The 18,231-nt window shown below is 33.8% G+C and overlaps 1 protein-coding gene across 4 annotated transcripts; it reads right to left on the reverse strand.

Moving 5' to 3' along the window:
• Positions 1-875: 875 nt before the first annotated feature.
• Positions 876-18,231, reverse strand: LOC135837473 (retinal-specific phospholipid-transporting ATPase ABCA4-like). 4 transcript variants are annotated; one of them, XM_065352758.1, is made up of 29 exons: positions 18,030-18,231; positions 17,013-17,337; positions 15,953-16,162; positions 15,784-15,875; positions 15,535-15,693; positions 15,215-15,455; positions 14,966-15,133; positions 14,241-14,422; positions 14,091-14,132; positions 13,567-13,816; positions 13,328-13,482; positions 13,107-13,262; positions 12,967-13,038; positions 10,719-10,857; positions 10,394-10,640; positions 10,237-10,310; positions 10,036-10,145; positions 8,239-8,461; positions 7,917-8,164; positions 7,550-7,841; positions 7,343-7,465; positions 7,053-7,262; positions 6,700-6,960; positions 3,413-3,499; positions 2,915-3,159; positions 2,370-2,517; positions 2,085-2,295; positions 1,778-2,003; positions 876-1,688 (listed from the first exon to the last, which is right to left on the reverse strand). In XM_065352758.1, exons 2-29 carry the CDS (start codon positions 17,299-17,301, stop codon positions 1,506-1,508), a joined length of 5,043 nt encoding a protein of 1,680 aa, XP_065208830.1. In that variant the 5' UTR covers positions 17,302-17,337; positions 18,030-18,231; the 3' UTR covers positions 876-1,505. The 4 variants fall into 4 exon arrangements, with proteins under 4 accessions (XP_065208830.1, XP_065208831.1, XP_065208833.1 ...); XM_065352759.1 differs by lacking the exon at positions 18,030-18,231 and adding an exon at positions 17,614-17,845; XM_065352761.1 differs by lacking the exon at positions 3,413-3,499.

An 18,231-nucleotide genomic window follows, 5' to 3' on the forward strand; every position in this document is an offset into this window, starting at 1 on the left:
TGTGATGAAAAATTCTGAAAAAATTCAGGGAGGTACGCCCATGTATCCTCTAACTATATTCGTTTACAGAATCAATTTATCTTAATTACGCGCTGATACAGAATTTTTCCCCTGAAAAACGCGTTTTTTGGCCCCCCTGGCTGAGGGGGGTGGGGTGGGGAGCGGGCTATGGGCCCAAAATTATTTTTTGGGGGTACTAAACATACCCTGTGAGTTTCATCGAAATCTGAGGTTAAGGGCATTTTGCCTATCTTATCGGGGGGTACCCTTTTGATTAAATTCGAAAGCAGAGATGACGCGAGTCTGCTCGCATATGACTCGCAGATTCAGAATTGACCAGCAGCACGACTGCCAGTTTGATTTTGTTTATGACTCGCATATTAATTAATGACTCCGAGTCTTCCTTTTAAGTGAATTCGCACTTGCAAGTCTTTAAAACACATATTCACATATTTCTTACTTAATTTTTTTGTTTTTGTTTTTTTTTTAAATCAAAAGCTTCAAAATGAGGAGTAAATGAACTTAAGAGGACAGACAACTTTGGGAAGTAAGAGAGGCACGCAGACAACTTCGAGAGGACAGACAGGCGAACAGATGACCATAGGAGGATAGACAGGAAGGTCAGTGACCTAGAGAGTTCATACACCCGGGTCAGTGACCTTAATAGACCAGACTGGCGCGGGCGTACGTATGATTTTGGGAAGTCAGACAGGCGGATCAATTGTCTTAAGAGACCAAACAACCATGATAAGCTAGACAGGTACCTAGGTTAATAACCTTGAGAGGCCAGACAAGCAGACAAATTACTTTGAGTGGGCAAACAGAAAGATTGATTACCTCATTCGAATGAAAATTGACAAATTAAAAACAAGATGTTCAAACGTGAATAATTTTATTTGTAAATAAATATAGAAATAAAAAACTTTAAAAACAAATTCGAGTAAAAAATAAATTGATAAGTACCTTAAATGCAACGAAATATCATCCTCCTGAATTAGAAACCTTAATTCACCGTATAACTGGCAAACTTAATGAGAAGACTGAAGTGAAAAATATTTTACGAAAATAAACTAAGCATAATACGAATAGAAATCACACTGACATAGATTAAGTACACTGGCACGAATTACGTACTCACTTCTGGAGTACATATCACAGTTCGTGCTCCATATTATTATGTAGGTAATTATAAAAAATAAGCGTAACCATAAGAAAAATCCAATAGTTGGATAGAAAATATAAAAAAAATAAGAAATATTGAATAATAAACTTGGTCACGTGCATCAAGCAGTAACACCGTGCACCGTGGAAGAGATTTTCCTTTGACTAGTGTAGGTAAACAATAATGTTCGAAATACGTAATATCGTCGATGCAAAAAAAACCACTCACACTTCGCACTGATGACTTATAAATAAAAAAGGAAGCTCGATTAAATTAAATGTTAAGCTCAATTTGGACGTGTCATAATGACTTTCACACAGAAATTCAATTCACAGCTGAAAATCTAGTTTTGTTTAGACGGATCAGCGCTTTCCTTAGCGAACGAGATAAAAACTTCCTCCAAAGTGGTATCGGTAAGTACGTAATCTTCAACTAAGTCACGATGGCGTTGCTTAATAGCTTCCATTTTTTCAAACAGAACCCACCATGGTATAGATGTATCTTTTATTTGATAATAAAGCAACCCCTGCAACATATGGAAATAAAAAATTAACAAAGCATGGGTAAGTTGAATCAGACTTGATGATCTAAAATTCGAATGAACTTGTGTCTCACCCTATGCTCGTCTTTCAGAACACAGTATTTGTCTGTGAATAACTCCATCATGGTGTTTTTCAACGCAGCTTTTTCTTCGTCGAATTCGGGAATATCGTTGATTTTTATCATAATCGAGAATCCTTGGGCGTATTGTTTCTTCAAATGTTGAGCAGTTCCGATACATTTCATAACACCAGAGACCATTATGGTTAAACGATCACACAGAGTTTCGCATTCCTCCATACTAAAAATAAAATAAGCGAATATAATTATGTGAAAAAAATCAAAATAATTGTCTTTAAGTTCGTAGTAAATTAAGCAATACCTATGAGAAGTTAAAATAACAGCTTGTCCGGCTTCTTTACTTTGTCCCATTACGTCGTACAAATTACGTCTAGAAACTGGGTCTACTCCGCTGGTAGGTTCGTCCAAGAATACAACCCTGGGATCTCCAATTAATGACATCGCCGTACATAATTTTCGTTTATTGCCTCCGCTGTAAGTGCCACATCTTCGGTTTTGGAATTCTTCTAACCCTGAAACGAAAATTAACACCGAAATGTATGATCTGCTTTTGATAAGAAATTGAGAAGTTTTCCGGTTTAAGTACCTATAATTTTGATCCATTTGTCGACTAGAAGTTTAATCTCGTTTTGGAAAACACCTCTCATGGTGGCAATCATGGACAACATTTCTCTGCCGGTCAATTCTTCGATGAAGCAGTTGGTTTGAGGGCAATATCCGGCCATAGATAAATACTGTGAAAAATGAAATTAATTATTAAGAAGGGTTCTCAACGTTCGAAGAACGAATATCAAAAATTTCTTGGTTTTTCACGAGGAGGGCACCCAACTGGCAGAAATATTTTGGATCCGGACAAAATCGAAAAATGCAAAAATACGTAATCAGCTAAAATTTCAGGTGCTGAAGTACATTTTTTGGTGAATTTTTAAAAATCAAATTTGGGCCCGAAATGAGGAAAAAATTGAAATTTTACCAAATTGACTTGGAAAGCTAAAATTTGCTATGTAACATATTTTCGACTCAACACGGGTCAACAAACCAGTTAAAAACTTGATTCAACTTTGCCAAATTGAAAAATGTCTTACCCTTTGGGATACCTCTCTTCTCATTACTTTCTACAGAATGGTTTACCTTCATCTTGTTAGTTTTCAATTTAATATGTTCGATGGACGCATCACCCAAGGTAGGAAGAATTTCAGCCGTCAGCATCTTGAACGTTGTAGATTTACCAGCTCCGTTGACTCCCAAAAGACCAAAACATTGTCCAGGTTCAACGACAAAATTCACATCGGAAACAGCAGTAAAGGGTTTGAGTCTGAGCCATCTGATATAATTCTTTCGCAATCCATTCACCAGCAAAGAAGTTCGGTCTCTTCCTATAAAATGGAATTTTGCCAATTGAGTTACATTTTCGAAGGAAATAATATACATTCTAAAAATTATAATGCGAAGCGTTTTCAACTAAGTAAGTTACACACATTGCATTATTATTTTTATTACCACACAAAAAGCTGTTAGTTGCACTGACACTTCGAAACCGTTATTTAAATACCCCAAGCAGCATACTACGACCACAATGAAGATACTTAGAATTATAAATAATTAATCTAAAGTCTAGCATTTTTATACCTCGTAATGGAACATTTTCGCCTATTTCCACGTCGAGTAAATTACCATTCATCGCGTCCTTCTCGCGTTTTGAGAACGAAGCATGGTCTGTAAGGTAGCAATTTTTTATTCATCATTTCATTAGGGGAAAAAATCATTTTAGCTAGGTAATTTTCAATCTTCTTAATGTACCTATTCATTTCTTAGACGCAGATCAAACCTGCGTATCATGATGATCATCATTCATCATAAATATGTACAAAATACCTGATATCAACAGGAATGGATCCATCTGAGAGATCCAGGACGCCACCCCTCCCCCCTACCTAATGCACCCAAATCTAACTACTGTTTGATTTCGATAAGTTATCACTACGTGCCCGAAACATTTGAACGGTGAATAGTGAGAAAGTGTTGAAAATTCAAAAGCATAAATAAATATAGGCAGATCTGTTGTGTTTCTACAAGTTCCACCAGCCAGTAAAATAATTTATTGCTTCGCTCGAATCAGTTTTTCACTTCGTTCGAGTGACTCACTCTTTCGGGGCTTGCCATTATTAATAATACTCACAATAACTGCTAGGAAAAAAGCGCGAAATCTCTTTTTTGGAAACTGAGGAGGGATGAGGAGGGATTGAGAAATGTAGAAGCCTCCAAAAGGCACGTCTGCGGATAAGGCACCTCCAAATGAACTCGCCAATATTCAGCTTTTAAACCCAGGCCTCCTCATAAGAAATCGATAATGATCGAAAATAAATTAGTTTGCGTTTTCTGATTCCAAATGATCATTCATTGTTCGAAATGAAAAATCCATTTCAGCCTCAAAAATCGATCTAAAATTAATAATTATTAAAACTCGATTAATCGATCGCAAAAAATCGATTAATTTGCGATTCATAATTTCATATAATCGATCATGATCGAAAAAAAATTCCAGTCCCAAAAATGAAAAATTATTGATCACGATTGAAAATCGAAAAATCAACCCCCAAAAATCGATTAATTTGCCAAGTTTATGTTCGATATAAGAAATCAAATTATAAGCCTAAGCCTAGACTTCCAGTTCAAAAATCGATCATGACCACAAATCGATTAATCAAACTCCAAAAACCGATAATTTTCGATTTTTGATTGCTCAGATCGAAGAGATCGAAAATTGACAATCATCAAAATTCGATTTATCGAACTGTAAAAATCAATTTATTTGCGATTTTCGATTTCAAATGATCGATCATGTTCGAAATGAAAAATCTATTTTACAGAGATCGAAAATTGATAATGATCAAAATTCGATTTATCGAACTGTAAAAATCGATTTATTTGCGATTTTCGATTTCAAATGATCGATCATGTTCGAAATGAAAAATCTATTTTACAGAGATCGAAAATTGATAATGATCAAAATTCGATTTATCGAACTCTAAAAATCGATTTATTTGCGATTTTCGATTTTATACGACCGATTATATATTTGAAATGAAAATCAACTTCAGTCTTAACAATACACTTCCCGATCAAAAATCGATCATGATCTAAAGTCGATTATTCGAACTCCAAAAATCGATTCATTTGCGATTTTCGACTTTATATAATCGATCATGCTCGAAAAAATTAAAATACGCAAACTCCAGTCTCCAAAACTAAAAGTTATTGATCAAGATTGAAAATCGAAAAATCGAATCCCAAAAATCGATTAATTTGCCAAGTTTGCAAGAAGTTTAAGCCTAGACTTCCAGATCAAAAATCGATCATGATCACAAATCGATTGATCAAACTCCAAAAATCGATAATTTTCAATTCTTAATTTCTTAAATCGATTAAGTTTGAAATGAAAAATCAGTTTCAGCGTCAAAAAGAGCTCGAAAATCGATAATTCAAAATTCGATTTATCGAACTCTAAAAATCGATTCATTTGCGATTTTCGATGTCAAAAAATGATCGATCATGTTCGAAATGAAAAATCAATTTCAGCCTCAAAAAGAGATCAAAAAATTTTTAAAATTGATAATCATCAAAATTCGATTTATCGAGCCCTAAAAATCGATTTATTTGCGATTTTCGATTTCACATGATCGATTATGTTTGAGATGAAAATCAACTTCAGTTTCAAAAATGGACTTCCCGATTAATAATCGATTAGGATCGAAAGCCGATTGATCGAACCCCAAAAATCGACTCATTTGCGATTTTCGGTTTCAGATAATCGATCATGTACGAAATGAAAAATCGATTTAGGCCTCAAAAATAAATCAAAAATTGACAATGATCAAAATTCGATTCATCGAACCCCAAAAATCGATTCATTTGTGCGATTTTCGATTTCAGATAATCGATTATGTACGAAATAAAAAATCGATTTCAGCCTCAAAAATATATCGAATATTGATAATAATCAATGTTCAAAATTAAAAATCAGTTGGAGCTCAAAACCTACACCTACACTGATCAAAAATCAATTAATAGAACTTAAACAAAAAATCGATTCATTTACAATTTTTGGTTGCATATAATCGATGAAAAAAATTAGTCAAAATTACGTTTCCTTTCTCAAAGGGATCTTCTGAAAAAACTTTTTTTCATTATCGATTTCAGCTACAAGGATGATCGATATGTTCAAAGATAATTTGGGATGAAGTCTATATGAAAACGATGCAGCAAAAATAATTAGTCCTACAGCAAATTTCCAGCTTCCTAGTTCAATTTGGGAAGACTCCAGTGATGACACAAAATCACTGAAAGTTGACAAGGGAGAAAAATACACTTCTTCATGCTAAAAGGAGCAGGGATAAGGGAGTCTAAAAAACGCCACATTAAAAGGCACTTCGAACGTACTCGTATACATATCAATTTCAAGCTTCGTACACTGAGAGAACTGTTTAGTAGAAGTTACTGTAAAATTTAGTGAAGAGGCCCTCTGGTAACCCTTTTTGTAGAATTTACTACATTTTGTAGTACATAATACTAAGAAATGTAGTAGAAAAAGTACATTTTACTATGTTTCTTAGTAGTTTGTACTAAGAAATGTAGTAAATACTACAAAAAAATGACCAGAGGTCCTCTTTACTAAACTTTTCAGTAATTTTTACTAAAGTGATTTTTCTCAGTGCGATGCGAACTCAAAACTTTTTAAAGATTTAAAAAATCGTATTTTATGGCGTAAGTAATTGTTGAGGAATAACTCACTCATCTACACTGGCTGGTGAAAAAATCTCTCAACATATCGGTGCAGAACATTCTTCAATATTTACAAAAAAATAAAAATAAACATAAAAAACGAACATAACCATCGTGGCTTTTATAGCACTTACTCGATTTATCCTCTTTATATTTTTGTACTTTTTCGTATTCCTGTTTCACGTCGTCGTCGCCTACACCCGGGTTAGTAGAGAAGGTACCAAACATTCTATTCTTCAACGAGTTGAACCAATAACGAACCCATCCGGTATTGATGAAGGAAAGAATGGCGGCGTAGAACACAATATCGAATATCAAAAATAACGTCTCCAAAAGTATACCGTCGACATTCTCTTCCGATGCAAATACAAAGTACGGTTTCTTTATCGACTCATCTGATAAAATGACAAGAAACTCGGCGTAAGTACTTGGGTAAATTTCAAACTTTATGTTGATTAAATCGACATTTTAACACAAATCAACCTACTTTCACACGTTGCTTTCATGGCTTCAGAGCAATACGAACAGTATGAGTTGGCTTGGAAAGTTGCCATGAATTTAATGAATAATAACGAGAAATTAAACGACGGGACGAGTAAAATGACTCCTTTGAAAGTATAATACACCATACCGGGTTCATATAGATCGTACTCGTTTGCTTTGTTTATTCCATAAAACACTGATACTATTACACAACCTGTAAATCGATAACGATTATTATAGATGAGAGCGAACCACGAATACGAAAATATTCAGCAATGATAATTCAATACGTACATACTAAGTTGAATATGAAAAGTATGGTATACGATCCTTCTTTGGAACTGGACAAATAACCGGTTACGTAGATGAAAAGCAATCCGGATATCCCGTAAATGATCATTATCAATGCAAACACACCTGTAAAATTTTACATTCTCCATCAACATCTTACTCTACGATCAAATCCTTTATCAAATCTTTCAAATTAAATACTTCACTAACCAATCGACGCATCCAAACCAAGAAAACTAGTACGATCCAAGATTTTGAAAACTCCAATACGAAGGAAAGTTACAAACGAAAAGAACGCAAGATCGAATAACAGGGTAGCGAACCAATACACCAATGGAGAAACATTCGACATGGTTTGAATATGTTGAAATCCGTCAATTCGCTCGGTGTTCACGAATATGGCAAAGTAAGCCGTTAAATCAATCGTGTAAAATGCCAACGCGATGAACCACATAACATAGAAGGTAATCTCGATTTCGTAATTTCGGCACACTTGCTTGAACTACAAATAAATGAAGTATGATACGGTAATTTCCATTTTAAAATATACTGAAGAACTTATTGCTGTAAATCTTACTTGTAATCCGGATGCCTCTAAATCCAATTGTAGTTGTGCATGTACAGGATGATTAATCGTGTTGATTTGGTAGCGACTGTCATTCGTGATACTACGAAGCAATACGTTCGTATACGTGGTGATGGAAATTGGAAGCGAATGTATCAAAGGAGGATTATACAATATTTTTATAGTTGATGAATTCACTTCGAAAGCTGATATATAATCCTTATAGTATTTCATAATATTACTTCCATACTGAAGTAAATCTATGGAACGTGAAGACAAGCATAATTAATTCGGCTTTTTTATACATCAGTTGAAGGAATTGAACATCACAAACCATTTTCAATCGGAGAAATATGGGCATCCACCAGTAAACCTCTTTCTTCGGAAACGTATCCGGGAAGATGTTTGGCAAAACTGGAGCCTGGAACGTTATTCTTCAGTACAACTGTTGGACCTGGATACGTACTCATTGATAAACCCAATGGTGGTTCCGGTGAAAGGTCCACAACATTCAGGGAATAAAACCAAAACAGTCCGATCAACGATGGTAGAATAATCTGCAACAAACAAACATAATAATGTGGAAAAAGTTGAAAATAATTGAAAGAAGGGATGATTAAAATAAAAAAAATTACTTTTCAATTGACATTTAAACCTTTAGTACTGAACAAACGGTCTAAAACAATTAAAAGGGTCCTATTTTTATACCCGTTCAAATCCAAAATTATTCCAGCGATTACAAGCAAAGGAAAAGAGCTGAAATTCCGCGGAATTTCATCGAACGATCCACGGAAGGGAAAACATAACGTTGAAAATATTCCAGTTTTCTTCTTTCCCCGCGCACCAACAATGAGGGTTTGAATTTTTTTCAATAATAATCACTGGAGAAATTTTGGAATGAAGATATTTTGAAAATATGTTCCAAAATCGATCAAAAGTATTGTAGAGATGGTAAATCTAAATTTATTTCATTTTCATCCCACTTACAGAATTTTTTTCGAAAACCAGAGAATCTGAAAATCTGCTGAAGACTCCAGAACGGATCGAAAACTTCGCCAATCAACTCGCAAGGTTGAAAACAGGGTACAAACCAAATTTCAGCTGTTAATGTCAATATGATCAAATTTTGATTTTTTTCGCTTAGAAATGGCTCTTTAAATTTTCAAAAATTCGCTGAAAATTGATAAATGAATTTCAGCAACGAAAATTTTCGGCTTCAGAAGAATTTTTGGGTCCTCTATTGATTCTCAGTTTATCCCATTCAAAACTTTTCGTGCCGGTTGGGTAAGGTTGGGTGTGAATTTTAGATAAAAGCATGAAAATGACTGTACCATCAATTTTGTTTTCTGAGAAAATAGCAGTCAATTTCCATAATTATAGTCCTATTCCTATTTTAAACTCAAAACACTCTAAAATATGTTCAAAAACTTTTTTCGTAGAAATATTTGATTTTTTTTTGGAAAATTTTAACCCATTTTGATAGGCCATAAATGACACTTTCAAAAATCCCGAAAATAATGGACCCATTTTGAGCTCAAAATTTTTCTAAAATGTTCATAAAACATTTTCATTGAAATATTATCGGATTTTTCGCAAAATTGTAAACCATTTTGATAGGATTCAAGTTCATTTTTTCAAAAATTTCCAAAATAAAGGCCCTATTTCGGACTTGAAATTCTCCAATTCTCGAAAAACTGCTCAAACAACTTTTTTGTAGAAGTATTTGAATTTCTTGGAAAATTTCAACCCATTTTGATCATTTCGAGCTCAAAATTTCTTTCATTAAAATATAATTAGATTTTTATTCGCAGTTGCAAACCATTTTGATATGGTTCAAGGTCACTTTTTTCCAAAATCAAGGCCCTATTTTGTTCTTAAAATTCTCCAATTCTCAAAAAACTGCTCAAAATACTTTTTTGCAGAAGTATTTGAATTTCTTCGTTCTTAAGATTCGAAAAAATCGGTAAAAAAAAAGATGATGTTTTTCTTAATCGTTGAAAAGGTAGATTCGTAAAAAGAATTTGAACGAAACCGACCAGACATGACTTAAAAATCCTAGTCGAATTGACATGGAATGACCTCATGTAAATCGTACTAATCAGCAACTTTGAAAAATACAAGGATTACTTACTCGAGTAAATATGCTGAAAAGATTACGCGACGTATAGTGAACCTTTTTCATGAATATGGCTTTGATTTGCTGAACGTATAAAGGCGCACCTCCAACATAATGTATATGATCTAAAGAACAATAAAAAATAAATAGTTAATACCGAAATACGTACACATTTATGTACAATAGCGGTACTTCATAATATGATTTAGTCCTTACTAGTTCCAGAAGTGGAGTCAGTAACCGTCTTATATTTCGTTGATTCTGCATCATAAATAGAAACACCTCCAACTCTGTAATATGAACATACACAATCGAATCAATATCTCAGATTTTATACATACACGAATGTAGGAAAGAAGCTATAGGCACTTACTTTAGAAATACGTGTTCCATTGTGGTGGCTGCAATTCCCAAATTTCTAATACCCAATTGCAACTTTTCGGCTTCCAAACTTTTAAACAACGTTGGGAATTTGCTAGTTTCAGTTAACGGTAATTTGTACACGGTTTCTGAGGGTGTTTCAAGTTCTCGACTCGCTTCGGGTAATGCAGCTTTGATCACACTATCGATAGCAGCCGAATTTCCACCTTCTTTGGTGATTGTTAGTTCATATCCGGTACCTGATAAACACACGTAATACAATCGTTAAAAATAATACTAAATTTTATTTGCAAAACGAAAATGAGAATAAACATTACCGTAAGCTTTCTTTAAAAATAGGGGGGTTCCTTGACATACGATAACACCATGATTCATGATCGCGATACGATCCCCTAAAGCGTCCGCTTCTTCCATATAATGCGTTGTGAATATAACAGTACGTTGTCCTCGCAAATCCTACGATTTATCGGAAAAATATTATTTTTAAAATAAAAGGAGCACTATTTCAACTACTACTAGATGGGAAACTGAGTCAATTTCAAGATCAAAAATTCTTCAAAAATCCTCAAAAAACATTTTCAAGTATAGAAATATTTGAATTTCTTGTAAAATTTTAACCTATTTTGACATATCACATTGAATTTTTTAAAAACTTTTTTAAAATTATAATTCATAACCAATAATTTTGAGCTCAAAATTCTTCAAAAATACTTTTAAAAAATTTTCGTTGAAATATTCGTTTTTCTAGCAAAATTTTAACTCATTTTGATGTATCACATAAAGCTATTTCAACAATTTTAAAAATCATGACCCATAATTTTGGGCTCAAAATTCTTCAAAAATGTTCAAAACACTCATTTTCAAGTCATTTTGGTACGTGGCATGACCCCTATTTCAAAAATCATGAAAATCATGACCTAATTTTGGGGATAAATTTTTCGAAAATTGCTCAAAATGCTTTTTTGTAGAAACATTGGAATTTCTTGCACAATGTTGACTAATTTTGATGAGTCACATAATATGGACCCATTTCGAGCTCAAAATTCTTCGAAAATACTGAAAAAACATTTTCATTGAAGTACTTATTTGAAATGTTATTCAATTTTAATAGGTTGCATGACACCTTTTTCAAAAATTCCGAATATCATGCTCGATTTTTGAACTCAGAATTCTTAAAAATTGCTCAAAGGTTTTTTTACAGAAATATTTTAATTTCTTGAAAAAATTTAAACAATATTTTAATAGGTCGCAAGGTCACTTTTGAATACTTCTACGACAGTTCATTTTTATGGATCATCGACTCGATGAAAATAAAATCAAATTGATCTAAAGTCTCTTCTTCGAGAAAAGTTTTAAATCATGGATATGTTTTTTACTTTTTCATAGTTTTTGAAAGTCGAATATAATATTAGAATGTCAGGTTGGTCATTTTTTCCATTTTTAAATATCCGGAATAATTTTAAAAATCATTCGTGATTTTTTTCCGAACGTTTTGATATCCAGACATAATTTTAAAATGTCGTCAGAAATTGTCACTAGGTAAGTAGTTCTTAAAAGTCAAACTTAATAGCTAAAAATTGATCGATTTTCTTCCAAATTTTAAAATTTGATTTAGGAACTTCTAATTGGTTGCTAGAATTTGCAGCTTTTTTCAAACATCTTCAAGATCGATTTTCCAAAAATTCCCCAAAAAAAACATTTTTGTGAAAGTGTTCGATTTTTTTACGAAATTTCCATTGACCTTTTTCTTCAAAAAATCCGCTAAATCGTGACCTAATACTAGGCTCTAAATTCTACGAAATTGCTCGAAATATTTGAATTTTTTCCAAAATTTTAACCCTTTTTGACAGGTCACACGACGCTTTTTCAAAAATCTCAAAAATCATGATCCATTTTGGGCTTCACTTTTTCAAAAAACCCAAAAACCGTGACCTAATTTTAGGCTGATAATTCTACAAAATTTCTTGCAACATTTTGACCGAATTTTGATAGATTGCGTGTATGCGTGATGATCTTTTCAAAAAATCCTGAAACACGTGACAAGAGTTTTGGGCTTAAAATTTTTCAAAAAAGCTAAAAAAAAGTTTCCTTTGAAATATTTGAATTTCTCGTAAGATTTTAACCTATTTTGATAGGTTGCATGATCATTTTTTCAAGAAAACTGAAACTCATACTCCAATTTTGGGCTCAAAGTTCTTTGTAATTGCTCAACACTTTTTCGCCGAAATATATTTTTAGATAGGTCGTATGACACTCATTCTTAGAATCCTGATAATCGTAAACTTATTTTGAGCTTTGCTTGCTTTTTCGAAAATCTGGAAAAACCTGACACAATTTTAAGCTTCAAATTTCTCAAAGTGCAAAAAAAAATGTTGTCGAAATACATATTCGGATTCCTCGCAAAGTGTTAACCAATTTGATAGGTCGTATGACACTGGTTTCCAATTTTGGACTCAATTTCAAAACTGCTCAAATCATTTTTTACAGTCTAAACTTCGATTCAATCATCACGTAATTCCCCAATCATTTTCCATTTCGATTGCAGGAAAATTATAAAATACTAACCAGTAACAAATCCCATAATTTTCTCCGCGATTGCACATCCATTCCAGACGTCGGCTCGTCCAATATCAGAACCTACGACATTAATGGAAATTACAAAATGAAAATAGTACGAGGATTACTCAACTTCCAACGCAACCTACTTCAGCTCTTCCCATCAGAGCCATCGACAGGCACAATTTCCTCATCATTCCGCCGGATAATTCTTTAGCAAGCGCATTTTTCTTCGACTGCATTTCCATCATTGTCAGGTATTCATTTGCTTCAGCTAGCGCATCATTTCGCGAAACACCTTTCAACTTCACCCAGCCAGGATTAGTTAACACGAAAAAAAAAAAATAACGACCAAAGTTTTCAAGCTTACTTGTCCAAAAAATAACAAATGCTCCAGAACTGTTAAATAAGGCATTGTTCGATTTTCTTGAGGGCACATTCCTAAATTTTGTCTAAATTTATCCATATTCTCGAATATATTCATGCCTCTAAAACGTATAGATCCAGCACTAGGAGAACTCAATCCTACAAACAAACAGTCAAGTGAAACATTCGGTCATTTACGTACCATCCAGTCAATACATCGAATCAATGATCAAATAATCTTACCAGTCATTATAGACATAGTAGTTGTTTTTCCAGCGCCATTATGTCCCAGCAAAGCTGTCATTTCACCTTGATAAATATCCATATCAACTCCTCTAACCGCGTACACCTTTCCGAAATTCTTATGTAGATCTTTGATTTGTATGGTAGCTTCTACATTCTGCGGAGGCGATTCGAAATACTTCCTATCAGCTTCATCATCTAAATTCTGCAACGGTTCGGCGTCATTTATGAAGAAACGCGACAACAAACCCTGCAAATGAACGGAAATTTCGTTTACATCACATTCAATATTCTTACAAGATGCACGTTAAAATTACAATTAGTTGAATAAAAAAGCAGAAATGAAATCGACACGAATGAAATAAGAAAACAATGAGAATACTTGGGAAGCGATATTTGAGATGTGATCAAGCTGAACGATAAAGCGTCTGGCTCGGTTTAGCCAGCATGATTTTGTCAATATACATACATAAAAACCCAACATTGCAAAAGCCGTGTCCCAGCAGCACTCGAATAATACCAACCTTAAGCTCACCGGTCAAATTACTCTTGCGAGAGCACAAACCCTAGAACGAATATTAGTAAGCGAATGTTAAAAGTGAAAGCAAAAATCACGATTTCTGTGCATCAACCATCGCGTTGTATTCAAACCATTCCCACATTATTTCAATTACCTCGAAAATGAAAAAAGGTGATTTGCGAGCTCCGAATTTCCCAGGATTGATGGACGTTATATAATATGCCAAAAAGAAGTACAGAAAAGTGTCAAACACCAGCATCAGCAAACAAAACATCAACGAAATTGAACTACTGTCATTTTCAGATGCAGAGACAGATGACCAGGTGAAATCAATGCCTAGAAAATAGCAAACATGAGTTTTTTTTATGGTTAACCCACATTAATAAATCAAGGTTCTATAGCAATTTGAAAAACCTCCATTATTACAAATATGTCTACACTCCTTCGAAGGAAGAAGGGCACAATGAGCTAGATAGAAATTTGGGAAAAAATGATTTCTCAAAAATTCCAATTTTTAGAAAAAAAAAGTTCTTCGCAGAATTTCTCCATTGAAATAAAAGTTTTCAAATGCATTGAATTTGATTTTGAACTCATTTTGACCCTAAAACGGAAATTCATGACCCCCATCTCAAGCCTCCTAAATCAACTTGATAATTTTTTTTTTAATTTTATTTTTTGGCTCCGATTTGATTTTAAAAATTCACCACAAAACTAAAAATTTACAGCAGCCTCTCAGCCCCTGAAATTTAGGCTGAAGGTGTTTTGCATGCTGTTTTGATTTAGCCTTGACCGGTTCAAAACTTTTTCAGAAGATTTCAGACGTGGTGTCCATTTTTGGGCAAAATCGAAAAACACATGAACATCCCAAACAATACAAACCGTTCATCTCGTAGTAACGTATCCGAGTAAATCCCATGAGAAATGCGCCCACAGGAGTCAATGTCGCCAATCTTGACGCTGGATGATCGGCAGCATTGTTCAACAACCAATTGACTCCCACCAGCAGACCCACGAAACATATCATGAATATTGACGAAGCTACGGCGGCTGCAAAAAAATCATGATTTTTTTAAAACTATTTTTCTTTTAAAATACATGTACACTAATTTGCGAATCCATTATACAAACTTTTTTGAAAAACAGCAGAAAACACGAAGCAGAATGAAATATTGGCCAAGCAGTAAAGTATCAAAAACATCCAAAACACGGAAAATTGTACGAAATATATAGCTTGTGATCCAAGTCCATTGAACGGACACGTTAAAAGGATGGCGACGATGGTCAAAGAAACCAAACAGATAATGAAGGCGTGAAAAACCCAGCCGAGCCACATCAGCCATTCGTTAAGTCCGTTTATTTTCATCAATTCCTAAATAAAAATTCATTCGAGTAGGTAAAATGTGTACGTAAACAGACGAATACGTATGTAGAGGTGTATTTGTAGTCACCTTAACACCGCTATCTTTTTCATCGATAATATCGCTGATTAATGGAATAGATGCGATCAGAACCACCACAAGAATGATAGAACCAACTCCATAGGTTACCCAAGATCTTGGACTTTCATTTGACGTATACGGCGGAAGCGGAAACCATTCGAATTGGACCTGGACGAATAAAGAGGTGAATCAGCATCAATTAAATTAGATAAATAAATTAATGTATAGCACGACATGATTTTCATAATAATTCGGTACCTGAAATAAATCACTGTGGTTCGTTTTATATTTAACGAAATGATCGTTTATCACCCACTGAATAGCGCTAAAGTGTTGGTGAGTATAAGGATCTATAAAACAAGAATTATTCAAGTAGATATTTCACAGAATCTCAATGATGTCGTTTCATAGACACACAAATACTCACCCTGCCTGAAAGGTCCTGCAGACTCTTTTACAACGTACAAATTTCGTGTAGACCAGTCATCTGCGTTTCTTATCACGTAGGTTAATTTATCTGGTAGCGATTCGTTGGAGGTAATGTCTTTGAAGAAAATTCCAAAAGGTGTCCTCCAATTGCGATTACTCTGCAGAGCGCTCAGTAACTCAGCTTCGCTCGCCAATCCTTTTGTTGAATCTTGATACAAAAAAAAAAAAAAAAAAAAAAAAAAACAATGCAAAATAAAATAATAAGATTACAACCAAGTATTTTATACAGTTACACTTATTTACAGTAAGATTTTTTGATATTTCTGGTGTACATTTTTTTTTGCAATTTTTATTTTTGACAATAAGAGAAACAAACTTCTTTCCGACAAAATAAAGCGAGACTTTCAGGTAATTTTACCAAAAAAGAAGGTCTTCTGTAATTTTGGCAAAATTATACAGTTTCAGCAATTTAGATACTTGAGAAAAACCCAGCCATTTTCATAATTCGGACCACCAACAGATTCTCCTTGGCAACATTTTACCACTTAGGTACTTCTTGATAAGATCGACTCTATGCATCGATGAGTCATAATTTTTTTAACGATGTCCGGCAGCAAACAGATAAGGCAAATACGAAAAATGACCACCACATCAAAATCAACACGATAATAAATTGTACTCGATTGTTCCATTTAAAATACCCACATTCGAAGAAAATAGCTCGGCAGTGAACTAATTTCATACTTCGTGCCAAGATTTTTATTTTTTATAGCTTTACAAATTTAATGGATCGATAATTTCTTGAATTGAACGTCATCATGTAGCTAAATGCAACGAATGCCATAGAACTGAACCTCAAATAATAACACAAAACGAACTAAATTTTCCAGCTAAATGAATTAAGTAAGCATTTCAATTCCGGAAAGTTGGATCAAAACATCACGAGGCCTTTTCGAACGTTCTATGAGTCCAAATTAATATCGTATCAGATAATGAAAAAATTTCATCTCTGAAAAATGTTTATAATTTATATTGAAGTATTATCAGTGCATACTTACTGAAACTGCCGTTCATCTGATTCATAAACTGATTGATTACAGTAACGTTAGGAGCATAATATACGTCAGAATTTTTGCCATTACGTTGAACGTAGTATTCTATCGAAGTAGATGGATAGATAGTTTCAGGTTTCTTGGAGATGGTCTGTGAAGGGAACTTTGAAACAAAAAACACCATGACACCAACGATTAAAATCGGTAAAACGAGTTCGATCAAAGTTACGACCCAGTGGAACCGTCGTAAACGGTAATTCTTCCACATCAACAACTTGAACTTTTCGAAATTCATCTTCTTTGCGATCGAATACACTCAGGATGAATATTACTGAAATCAGAAGTAAAAACACAATTTTAGTTATAAGTATGAATCATCGATAAAGATAAAGAATTAATCAAACGTCGCAGACAGCTCATCAAGATACAACAGGACAGAACACACCAGCATGGAATGGAATAAGGAGCATCGTATGGATTGGGATTCCTACCTCGAAATATCGCCGAAAAACAATGACTGAATGATACTCAGAAATGGTGATCAGTCAAAATGATCGTTATAGAATTTAACTACAGATGATATTTATAAAGTAAAATAAAAGTTCACCTTTTTCGACATCTAACGAATCGTGTACTCGCAACGGTATTTCAAACACACACGTTCAAGAATGAATCAAATATTTTCAAAATTGTGGCAACAAAATAACACGAAACAATATAACGAATCAATACGAGGCCCGAGGCCCTTTTATACTATACAGGTTTACGAACTCAACTCATATTAAATGAATGATAACGCTTGGCTTCGAATGCATGATAAAGCTGATACGTATAATTTGAAATTCCTAAATGAAAAAAACTTTATGGATTGTTAGCGAAGTAAGTAATCACAAAACACATCATTGAAACGATGATAATTTTACTTCATAGTTTCATATTGACGTAATTTTTCATTTCGACTTTAATTTTAGACATCGGATTAGAATTAGACGAAGCTAAAAAAAAAATCATGTCGGTATTTACCTGAAAAACTTCATAGGCCGGTAACGAAGTAAGCACAACGCACATCATTGAAACGATGAAAGTTTCATCTTGCTGTCGTATGCTAAAGTTGACTTCTCACTTTAATTTTAGATCAAGCAGATGACGCCAAAAAGTTCAATGTGAGTCAGTTGAGAGAGTGAAAATCTGAAAAGAAAAAGTGGAGAGATAACAGGATGATTAA

This window comes from Planococcus citri, chromosome 2 (assembly GCF_950023065.1).
Source record: "Planococcus citri chromosome 2, ihPlaCitr1.1, whole genome shotgun sequence".
NCBI classification, from domain to species: Eukaryota; Metazoa; Arthropoda; class Insecta; order Hemiptera; family Pseudococcidae; genus Planococcus; species Planococcus citri.

Excerpts from the sequence above, each read along its gene's own strand:
- LOC135837473 (XM_065352758.1), bottom strand. The coding sequence starts at position 17,301 with ATGAATTTCGAAAAGTTCAAGTTGTTGATGTGGAAGAATTACCGTTTA. Across the intron at positions 15,456-15,534 it reads AAAAAGATAGCGGTGTTAAG|GAATTGATGAAAATAAACGG; the intron begins GTGACTACAAAT and ends ATTTTTATTTAG. Across the intron at positions 3,500-6,699 it reads ATATAAAGAGGATAAATCGA|ACCATGCTTCGTTCTCAAAA; the intron begins GTAAGTGCTATA and ends GCTACCTTACAG.